Genomic DNA, 11,805 nt, shown 5'->3' on the forward strand with positions numbered 1-11,805 from the left:
AAGAATAAGGTTCATGAAAAATCTTGAAAAAGAACTTGGTTAGAAGACTTGAAACTTTAGCATGAAGGAGAATAATCAAGAAAACCTTTCTTAAGATTCTTGAATTACTTACTTCAAATCCTTATGGCCAAGAATTATGGAGGAATTTGAGTTGCAAATAATGAAATGCTAAGAGAAAAACTTACCCTGAAGAAGAATCTTGAATGGGTCTTCTATTTTTATTTTCCTTAGGGTTTTGCCCTAGGGTTTGAGAGAGAAGAGAATGATGGATTAAAAGATAAAAATTTGATTGTTTTGAGCCTTATATTAGTCAAGAAAGCCGTTTAGAGTTTTCTTGGAGTTAAAAAGACAATAAGTCTCTTTTAATGTTTTTCCGTTTGCTAATTCACCACTGCACTGTATCAGTTACTAAAATGATCATAACTTTTTATTCAGAAATTGAATTTACGCGAAATTGGTGACGCTGAAAAGTAGATTTAAATATCTTTTATTTAATAGGTTATAGACACATAACTCTTATATTCTAAAAGATATGATCGTTTAAAGTTGACCAAGTAAAATCTTACATCAAAACTTAATCCGTAAGGAAATTTTCAACTCAACTTTGTGTTAGGAGATTCTAGTTACCTTAATTAATATCCAAAATTATGACCCTTCAAGTAAATGAAGAATGGTTTGAGTCTTGCTTTACTTACAAATTTTGGAGTATTACATTAACTTAGAGAGATTATTAATTTATTGAATATTTCATAGTTGCTTATTTTTCTCCCCCTTGTGTCAGAAAAATCTATAACATATATCTTAGTCTACTTTGAAGAATTCATTTTTTTGTGTCATGTTATATTTTATCAGAAAAAAATAGATGAACAATATGTTGGTGTATATGCATTTTAATATTAAAATATTAAGTGCATAAGTTGACGAGAATGTGGTCATTATTTTGGTGTGATTCTTATAAGCATTATTGACACTATCTACCATTAATTTCACTCATTATTCTACCTCATTATACATTGTAACTTATGTAACATTTAAACCATTCATTTACCTACATTATATCTATCCACATTATTGTTATTCAATACAAAGAAGAATTTCTCCCCTATAAATAGTGATATTTCTGCTTTTATGAAAGGGATATAAAAAAAAGATGAGATGTGTGGAATAATATTGTAGGATATAATGATGTAAGTGTAGTGAAAGTGGAAATTGATACAACGAAAATACTCTAAGTTTTTTACTATATTCACTATAGAAAAGAGAATATTTATAGGTTGAAGGAAGGTGCTCTTATATAAAGCTTTGTATTCTTCAACTAAATTCGGAGTCGCTCGAGTGTTACGATGTTTTTAGATTGTTGTATCTTGGAAGGACAAATCAAGAGTATTATTGCTTGATCGGTTTATATTATACCGTAGTGGGCGTGAGTCTCCTAAAAGAGAGCGAGATATCCATGCCTCAACCTAAAAAATTTATTTATTCATTTTTGTCATTTTGTTTTCAACTGTACAACATTTGTGGTATATTAAACCAACACAATATTTATTTTCTAATCATAAATCAATTGAAAGGAAAAATTAATCATGATTCGCTGATGTAATGTATACAAATGCTTTGGTATGCAATATATTATGCAAAAATCGCCGGTGGCCATCTAAAATTGGCATCAACTTTCACTTAGACACCTCAATTAGGGTTATTCATTTTAAACACCCCATGTGGAATTTCATCATGTCATTTTGAAACTTTTTTAACAATCATTTAAATATTAACATGCGTAACACACTTACCGATGATATGTCAAAGCAGCGAATTAAATTAAAACATGTGACATATATACCAAAATAATTGTTAAAAATATAAACTGCGAACAAAAATCCATGTTTAAAGTTATTTAGTTAATTACTTTTAATAAAAACTACATTTCAATAAAGAAGAAAATAAAAAAAAATATGCACCACTTCTTTTTTTTTCTTCCGTTTTCACATCTTCTACTCCTTTAACAACCATGACTTTCTTATTAAAACATGTTGAAATGTGCTGACTCAATAAAACGTAAGGATGACAATGAAGCGGTGGGGGTTGAGCTTAACCCGCATATTTTCTAATCTGCCTCGCCCATGACCCACATATCAAACTTTTTTCATTTTCAATCCACCCCAACCCACTCCGCACTGCACCACATAAATTTTTAAAGATTTTATTTTTCTAGTTAAGTTTGATTCTAAAAATAAATTCACTTTTCATTAAGTTATATTAATTTAATAGGATATTGACTTGAAAAATTATTTTTAGAGGTCATTGGGTAACATGTAAGAAATTATATATTCTTTATTGAACCATTTTCATATACTATCTGGAGTATTTGGTTTTTTAGGTATGAATCTGAATGATTCGGATTCAGCCTATTAATTCCATTTGTTTCTTTTTCAAAACACCTCTTAATGAACCTGAAAATGTCTGAACCGATCAGATTGCATGAGAGTCTTAATACCATTCAGATTTATTTAATAAGTTATAAATTAACAATGTATCGCCTCTCTCGATCTTTGCCTGACTTTTGCTCTAACAACTACAAATTTTCTCCCCTTTTGTTTTTGCTTTGATTTTTTAAGTTTCAATTTTTGCACATAAAACTGTGAATGTGATAAAGATCAGAGAATTTTAGCATCTGAGTTTCTTATTTCTTTGTTAGGGTTCTTAAAGTTTCAATTTTTACACTTAAAGTGTTAATATGATGAAGATCAGAGAATTTTATCGGATTTCATTTTTGGTTTAATTTGCTAGGTTATTTTTTACAGTTTCACAAATGGTATCCCTCAACCAATGGATCGATTTCGAATTCCATTGAGAGCAGTGAATTTTACTCAGAGGAGTTTGGCTATGAAGCCATTAGTTCCATTAGCAACTGTAGACATTGAAAATTTGTGGGACTCTACAAGATGTGTTTAATTTGAGTTAGGACTCTACAAATTGTGTTCAACTCAAATTAGAATTCTTGGAGGCTACTCAACTTTAAACGCTAGTTTATGCCTATATAAAGGGTACTAAATAATCTTAAAAGGCATCTCGAAAATTTCATAAAGAGATCAAGATCTTGAATAATCCGCAAATTGATGGATTATTCATATAGAGAGGTCAAATCTAAATCATCCTAGTTCGAGAAATACGCCACTAACGGTCATCGAATTATGAATAAATATTAAGAGAGTAGAATCAAGGGATCAACTATAAAGTGATGTTTCTACTTAATTTATTGTGATCGCAATTTATTTTCTGTCACTTTAAGTGGGACCAAATATGTCATTCATCTCTTCTCTCATAAAGCAAATATGGAAATCTAAAGGTTTAAGATTAAGTACTTCAAGCATCGTCTTTGAGTTTCATCAAGTCTATACTCCTACTTGTCTTGAAGCATGGGGCATTTGTAGACATTGAAAATTTGTGAGACTCTACAAGATGTGTTTAATTCAAGTTGGGACTCTACAAATTGTGTTCAACTCAAATTATGATTCTTGGAGGCTACTCAACTTTAAACGCTAGTTTATGCCTATGTAAAGGGTACTAAATTCTCTTAAAAGACATCTCAAAAATTTCATGAGGAGATCGAGATCTCGAATACTCTGCAAATTGATGGATTATTCATATAGAGAGGTCAAACTTAAATCATCTTGTTCGAGAAATATGCCACTAATGGCCCTCGAATCATGAATAAATATCGAATCATGGATAAATATCTTAGGAGAGTAGAATCAAGGGATCAACAAAATTGTACCCGCAATCTTAATGAATAAAATTACGTTTCTTCATATATTTTATCACATTAAAATTTGTTGAAACAGCAACAACTATTGTTGCTCCTAGTGAGTAACATAGATTTTTAGTAATTTATGTGATTTACTGCCAATTTTTGTAATGAAAATGATTCATTTATTTATTTTGTAACATTTTTGTGGGGTTTAGAGGATGATTATGAGAAATTGGCAAAAAGAGCTAACAAATGATTTTCCTTTGAAGATTATGGATAAAACCTTTGAGGAATTTATGTAAGGCGTTGATGATGTGATACCTTAATTTTTCGATTAGTATTTATTATAGCTATTGAATTTATTGACATTATATTTTGTCTTAAAAAAGTTATTTGTTTTTTTTTTTTATGTTATGCTTGTTGATTATGATATTTTTTTTAATCAAAAGTAATACTAAATGATTTCTTATAACATTTTATTAATACAAGTTTTATTTTATACGTACATTTAGATATTGAAAGTAAATTATAATTATTCATTGTTTAAATTTGGATACCACATCTTAATATTCATATGTGTATTCAGATTCTAGACATTTAACTCTTAATGCATATCTTAATATTGAGACGTGTATTCAGATTCAGAGGTCTTAATCTTAATGAAAACAAATGAGGCTGAAATCATATATATCCGCAATCTACCCCATTCCGCATTTGTACATAAAATACCACTTCAATCTGCCCCGCATCCCACCCATGTCGCCCCGCATCCGTCCCACCCCATAGTCATCCCTAGTAAAACGTGTTGAAATGTGTTGACTTAGTAAAACATGTAGAAATGTGCCTACTTAGTAAAACATGTTAAAATGACATCATCAAGTCTTATTTGATTTGTTTAAAATAAATAAATTTTAGTTGAGATGTTTAAATGAAATTTAATGTCAATTTTATGTAGTCATCAATAAATTATATCGATATATTTATATAAAGTATTAAACAATACATGAAATTTTGTTCTCATAAACAAATAATTTAGATCAACCATATCAATATATTATTAATGAAAATCATATCAGATACATTCTTGTAGCATTATTGAAATAAAAAATTTTAAAACATAAACACCTTATTAATATAGATTTAGACTTTCTAGAGTCTTCCCTAATATATCCATGAGTGATAATTTAGGGTGAATCATTTGCAATTTTAACTTTTCAAATTTCACACTCCAAAAGATTCATATCTCATTGAGGACGAAGCTTCAATTTCCAATTGATTCAAACGATGGTGTAAATTGGAACCAGTTTCATTTAACCAAGTTTCAAATATGAACACTTCATCTCCATTGAGCTGCTCAGTCGACTCCCACCAACCTTTTTGTCTTGTTTCTTCCATTTGTTCATAAGAATTTTTCTTAGCAATTGCAATGTCTTCTATAACATCAAGTTCTTCAAGCCTAGTTTTGAGTTGATTCACTTCATTTCTAGCAGTATTCGCTTTTAGATTTGTACTTTCACCTAACTGCATATCAGGATTCTGAAAACGAGAAATAATTGCATCAACTGTAGGGTGAAAAAATGAATGAGGCTTACCAGTAGGGGAAATCATCATTATTCCAATGTCAACATTGCATTCTCTAGCGAGTTCGCTAGATTTTTTGTACAAACCCTCACGGCGCTTTGTAAATGTAGCAAACATCGCATCCTTATTTTTAATTTTTTTCATTGGTATCTTTTGACGTCCTTTAGTCTTTTTTGTCTCCATGTCTAAATGAAATGTTTTTCAACAAATGATACTTGTGAAAAGATGACATCTCACTTATTTATATACATCAATTTTCTTACTAAATGATATATAATTAATTCTTTAGTCAAACAACACAAGTAAAAATAATATTTTCATAATAGAGAAAATTAAAAAATTAATTCAATATTATACTGTAAATATATTTAAATATTCACCCCATTATTAAAATATAATTTCTTAATCAAATATTTTAATACACTCATGAAATTTATTAAGTTAAAGTTAGAAAATATGAATATGATTTTAAGAAGACAAAAAAATTTATATGATAAATAAAACAATATAGTAACAAAAATAAATCTGAAAGTTTTCTATAATAGGAAATATCTTAATATTTTTGCATAAATTAATCAAATTACAATTAAAAATAATTGATTATAATTAGAAATAACATAAAGTGCCAATTAAAGTAATTTCAAATTTAAAGTAAACTTAAATTTATTTATATGCATTAACATTAAATGGACATTGACTTGAATAAAATTCAAAGATTCAACTTTAATGGAAAACAAATTAATGATGCAATAATATAAAAGGAAATTATATAATGAAATATTATTTTGAAATTAACAAATATGAATACATTTAGCTATAAAATAAATTACATACCAAATTTTTTTAGTTTTTTTTTTATAAGAAGCAAAATCAAAAATCTAATTTGTTTAAGCAAAAAACAAATCTAAAGCTTAACCATAATAGGAAAATATATTAATGTTCTATCATAAATTTCAGTGCTAAAAAAATTTAAAAATTTAAGTAAAATCAAATATAAAAGAAAATTATATAATGAAATATCATGTTGAAGTTAACAAATATGATACAATAGATGTAAAATAAATTACATACCATAAATTTTTAGTTTTTATTTATAAGAAGCAAAATCAGAATTCTAATTTACTTTAGCAAAAACAAGTCTAGAGCTTAACCATAATAGGAAAATATATTAATGTTCTAACAGAAATTGCAGTTCTACAAAATTTTAAATTTTAAATAAAATAAAATCATAATATATAGTCATTAACTTAAGTAGGATTCAAAAATCTATTCTTAATGGGAAATAAATTAATGATACAATAATATAAAAGGAAATTATTTAATGAAATATGCACAATATATAGTCATTAACTTAAGTAGGATTCAAAAATCTATTTCTTAGTGGGAAATAAATTAATGATGCAATGATATAAAAGGAAATTATTTAATGAAATATCTTGTTGAAGTTAATAAAACGAATACAATCAGCTGTAAAATAAACTACATACCAAAACTCTTTAGTTTTTTCTTTTTTAAGAAGGAAAATCAAATTCCTAATTTACTTGCAAAAACAAATCCAAAGCTTAACTATTATAGGAAAATATATTAATGTTCTAGCCTAAATTGCAATTCTACAAAATTTTAAATTTTAAATAAAATCAAATCATTCATATGCACAATAAATAAAGAAAATATATTAATTATATTTATTTTTTTTTACATATTATTATCAATCGAATAGAAACCATGTTAAATGTGCTGTCAAAAAAAATGTGAATGTATATAATTAGAAGGGAATAAATAAAAATAAATTTCTAATTTAAATTTTATGAATTTAGTAGTTATAAGAGTATTTAACCTATTCATCTTTTTAAAGTGGTGAATTATTACCTGCGATTGTTATAGTGTTACTTATTTTTATATATATATAATTCGTATTATATAAGATTTTTTATACATGTATATAATACTCAACATTCATCAACAATGTTTTTTAAGAAAAATTATTAACTTTTTTTTTCTAAAAAAAAAAATTGTGTTGTATTATACTTGGTGAACTCACAGCACCTTTATCACCCATCACCCAAAGTGACACATTACTCTACGTGTCTTCACCTGATTGATTCTTCACATTTAAACTGTCAAAATAATGTGAAGTAATTTTGAGAAAGGCTTAATACATATATTGGATCTTAAATTTGATTTCAAATTTTAACTTTAACCTTCAATATTCACAATGCACAAATAGGCACTTTAACTATTCAATTTTTAAATAAATAAACACATGAGTCCTACATGGCACAATACACGTAGGACACTACGTAGGATAACAAAATGACATATAGAATGACATGTGAGACATGTGTGTCTATTTGTTCAACTTTATACAAGTTTAAGTGTCTATTTGTGCACATCCAAAGTCGAAGGGCATAAATGTGATTTGAAGCCAAGTTAAATGGCACATTTATGTATTATCCCTTTAGAGAATGTTGCTTCAGAAAAAAGTAATTTATTTTCATTTAGTTTATCCGGGTAAAATATATCAAAATGTCATTTAATTTTATGTTCTTAAAATATGTAACATGAAAAATTAGAATTAAAGAATTATAAAAAAGATATTTTAAAATAAATTAAAAAGGTAAGACAAATCGATTGAAACATATATCTACTACTTAACAAATGACTATTAGCAATCTATTAGATTAACGTTGTTTGAATTATTAATTTTCCAAAGTAGAGAGAATCTATGAATTTTCATTTTTTTTTATTGGCAAAACAATGTTCATAACTTTTTTAGCATCCTAAATTGGATAAGACCAATAAAAATGACAAAACGTTCTTGAGCATTTTCTGAAGTATCAATTCAAATCGTATGACAAAATATATATATATATATATATATATTCTGTTTTAATTTATATAATATCGTTTAATTTAACATAATATTTTTTTAAAAAAAATACTTTTGAAATTTATGATCGAAAATAAATTGTAGATATTTTTCTAACTATGAATCACTGTATTAATGTAAAAGTCAAATGATTTTTAATCAAATATAAATATGACATTGAAGTATATCATATATGTTGAGACTAAGGGAGAATTACTTCGCTTTATGAACAGAAGTTTTGCATTTCAAAATCAACGAGTTATTTGCATGGATGATCACTCATATTTCGAGAATTGTCTATAAAAATTATTTGTGAATATCATTCAACAATTGTATTTCTATTTTTTCAAAAAAATACTAAACACTTTAAAGACTTTCTTCCTCTCAGTTGGCATTTAATGAAACAAAAATAATTTAGTATGTAATTGACGGAAATTAACTCCAAGAATAAAAATATAAAGGATGGAACTACAATTTCGTTTTTAAAATTATTTTAAGAGAAATAAAATGAAAGTGTTTAGAGTATCAATCTGAACCAATTTGAACCATTGAACAAATTATTCGTAGTAATTACTCCATTTATTCCTATAAATTACCTATATACATATTTTTTTCATAATTTTCATTATATTTTTTCTTTTCGGTTCTAAAATTTTTCAAAATCTCTTATTTTACCCCCAAATCCCCAAACGCTGGATACATACATCCTTCTTTCACAATCTTATTGTATCAGATACATTATTATCAACTACAAAATCATACATTATGTAAGTTATACATATCTTTCAAGGCAAACAGTATAAATATATAATACTTATCAATTTAAACGAAATATATAATAGTAATGTATCATGCACTAATTTTTAGATGTGATACGTAAATTCGAATTTATACTAATTATATCAGTTAGTTACATAGCAACTACCACACGGTAATGTATCGATCTCAAATCTAACATCTTATGGGCAATAAATACTTATTTAATGTATCTAGTATAAATATAATATTTATCAAATTATATGAGATATATAAATAGTAATGTATCATGCACTAATTTTTTAGATATGACACGTAAATTCGAATTTATACTAATGTATCAATTGTATTGCAACTAATACACAATAATATATCGACGTTAAATCTAACATCTTATGGTCAACAATTATTTATTTAATGTATCTAGTATAAATAAATACAATAAATTTAAACAAGGTACATAAGTAGTAAAATGCTAAGTAGCAAAGATATTCATGATGTATCTTCTCAAATTTTTTGACAAAATGATCTTCAATAAATTAGGAAAAGAATTTTGAATCTCAAAATTTTTCAATAATTTTGAATTAAAATTGAAAGGATCTTCGCTGAATTGGAGAAGAAAGAATCTTGAATCTCAAAATTTTTGATAATCTTGAATCATAATTGAAAGGATCTTCGATGAACTTGAAGATTCAAAAGGATATCATTTGTCCAACAACAATTCAATCACTTTTGTATCCTTCATAACTCATCTCGCTTACCAATTTCAACAAAAAATTTTGTATCAAATCTGAAAGGTTTCTTTATTGAGTAATTTGAAATTTTAAATTTCTTCATTCTATTAGGATTTGCCTTTGTATGATTGATCGTAAGAAGAAAATATACCCCTTGCCCCGAGGTACTTTTTTTTTTTACGACAAGGGAAACCCGCAGCTGCTACCTTTTTTGGGTGCGCACAGGGTAAAATGCTGCTCCTATGCAATAGCTCGCAAATCACATAGGAGAAGTAACCCGCACTAGGCAAGCTTGGTGTGACGAGCTCGACCTAGAAGGCAAAGCTCGCAAACCACATAGGAGAGGTAACCCGCACTAGGCAAGCTTGGTGCGACGAGCTCGACCTAGAATGCAAAGCTCGCGAACCACATAGGAGAGGTAACCCGCACTAGGCAAGCTTGTGTGACGAGCTCGACCTAGAAGGCAAAGCTCGCAAACCACATAGGAGAGGTAACCCGCACTAGACAAACCTGGTGCGACGAGCTCGATCTAGAAGACAAAGCTCGCAAAACACATAGGAGAGGTAACCCGTACTAGGCAAGTCTGGTGCGACGAGCTCGATCCAAAGGGCAAACCCCTTGCTTTCGCTGGCAAGGGGTTTCGAACTTGAGACTGGTCCACTCCGAAGGTATCTAAAATTATTTGTTATCCTATAATATAAAAGTATGTGCTTTTGAGAAAGATCTAACTCTTGAATTAATGAGCATGGTTCATTCGGTTCGTCACCTTGTTTTAAAGTGATTCTCAATGTTTTTTCTGTATCAAATCTTAACAATTAAATCGATGATCGAAGTGATAACGACCAATAACCGATAAACCAATAACCGATAAGTCAATATCTTAATGACTTTATAACGGTTTAACATCTCTACAAACCAATAACCAATAAGTAAAATCGATAAACTTTAAAACCGAACCGACCGATACGCATCACTCTCCTGCTCACCTCTCCTTTTATTAGGTAGTCAAATATACATATTTAATGTAATTCACATGTATGTGGAAATGATAATGGGGATCTCGCTTGCTTCCCTCGCTCCTTTTTTTTTTCCTCTTGTTCGTTTCTCTTCCTATTTTTAGNCAAACCTCGAGGCACACCATGTGCCCTGAGGCCGCACCTCCCCCCGACCTCGAAGCACACCCCGTGCCCCGAGGTCCCCTCTCCTCCCCTTCTGACCTCGAGGCACACCTCGTGCCCCGAGGCCCTATCTCCTCCTCCCCCGACCTCGAGGCACATATAAATTCCCTATCCCTGTGAGTTGATTTGGAGGTTACATATAAATTATTCAAATAATCAATCAATCAACTAAGCCCCCAACCCTAACCCTAAGTCAGAGGAAAAAGTACCTGAACATGAGCAGCGACATCCATAGGGGAATCAAGAAGCATACCAACGTCTCTCCTCAATTGCCTCGATCACAACCACCTCCGTCGCAATTCGCCATTGTCTGCTGCATACAAAAAGAAGTTGGTTTCTTTTATCCAAGAAGAAGTAAAACTTAAAGGGGAATTGAAAAATTCACCATTTTAGAGAAATTGATGGTTCTTCAGAGCCATGAGAACTGAGAAGAGTCTGTGTCTGTGTGGGAACGAATATTAGAGGAGAAGAGAACATAATTTTGTTCCTTTTGATGAAAGCAAAAATATTATGTTTATTACAATAATTTAAAAATGGATGACGTGGCGGGTCTTTAATTCAGTGGCATATCACACTGGGCTTTGGGCCTTCACCGTCCTTTTCTTAATGAATTTGGATTTGGCCCATAGCCACATCAGTTTCAATTATGGTCAATTTTAATTAAGAATATAACCAAATTTTCTAAATCCGGCTATGATTTAAATAAGATTAATTTACAAACTTTTTAATCTTAACGAAATAAAATAATTAATTCAAAAATATAATCTACTAACTAACTTATACTAATTTAACAAAATATTTGAGTGAAACAAAAAAAAAATTGAGACCATTTTTTAATATTCATAAAATGTATTAATTATATACATAATAGATATTTGAGTGGCGTATGCAGGACTTTCTGCGAGCAGTTTTCCAAAAAGTAAAAAAAAGATGTTTAAC

The 11,805-nt window shown here is 28.7% G+C and overlaps 1 protein-coding gene across 2 annotated transcripts; it reads right to left on the bottom strand.

Moving 5' to 3' along the window:
* Nucleotides 1–4,883: 4,883 nt before the first annotated feature.
* Nucleotides 4,884–11,372, bottom strand: LOC107021700. Of its 2 annotated transcripts, none has more exons than XM_015222405.2 (3): nt 11,252–11,372; nt 11,076–11,176; nt 4,884–5,284 (listed from the first exon to the last, which is right to left on the bottom strand). In XM_015222405.2, exons 2-3 carry the CDS (start codon nt 11,115–11,117, stop codon nt 4,970–4,972), a joined length of 357 nt encoding a protein of 118 aa, XP_015077891.1. In that variant the 5' UTR covers nt 11,118–11,176; nt 11,252–11,372; the 3' UTR covers nt 4,884–4,969. The 2 variants fall into 2 exon arrangements, with proteins under 2 accessions (XP_015077891.1, XP_015077890.1); XM_015222404.2 differs by having other exon boundaries at nt 11,076–11,179; nt 11,252–11,365.
* Nucleotides 11,373–11,805: the final 433 nt, after the last annotated feature.

Source organism: Solanum pennellii, chromosome 6, assembly GCF_001406875.1.
Source record: "Solanum pennellii chromosome 6, SPENNV200".
Lineage (NCBI taxonomy): Eukaryota > Viridiplantae > Streptophyta > Magnoliopsida > Solanales > Solanaceae > Solanum > Solanum pennellii.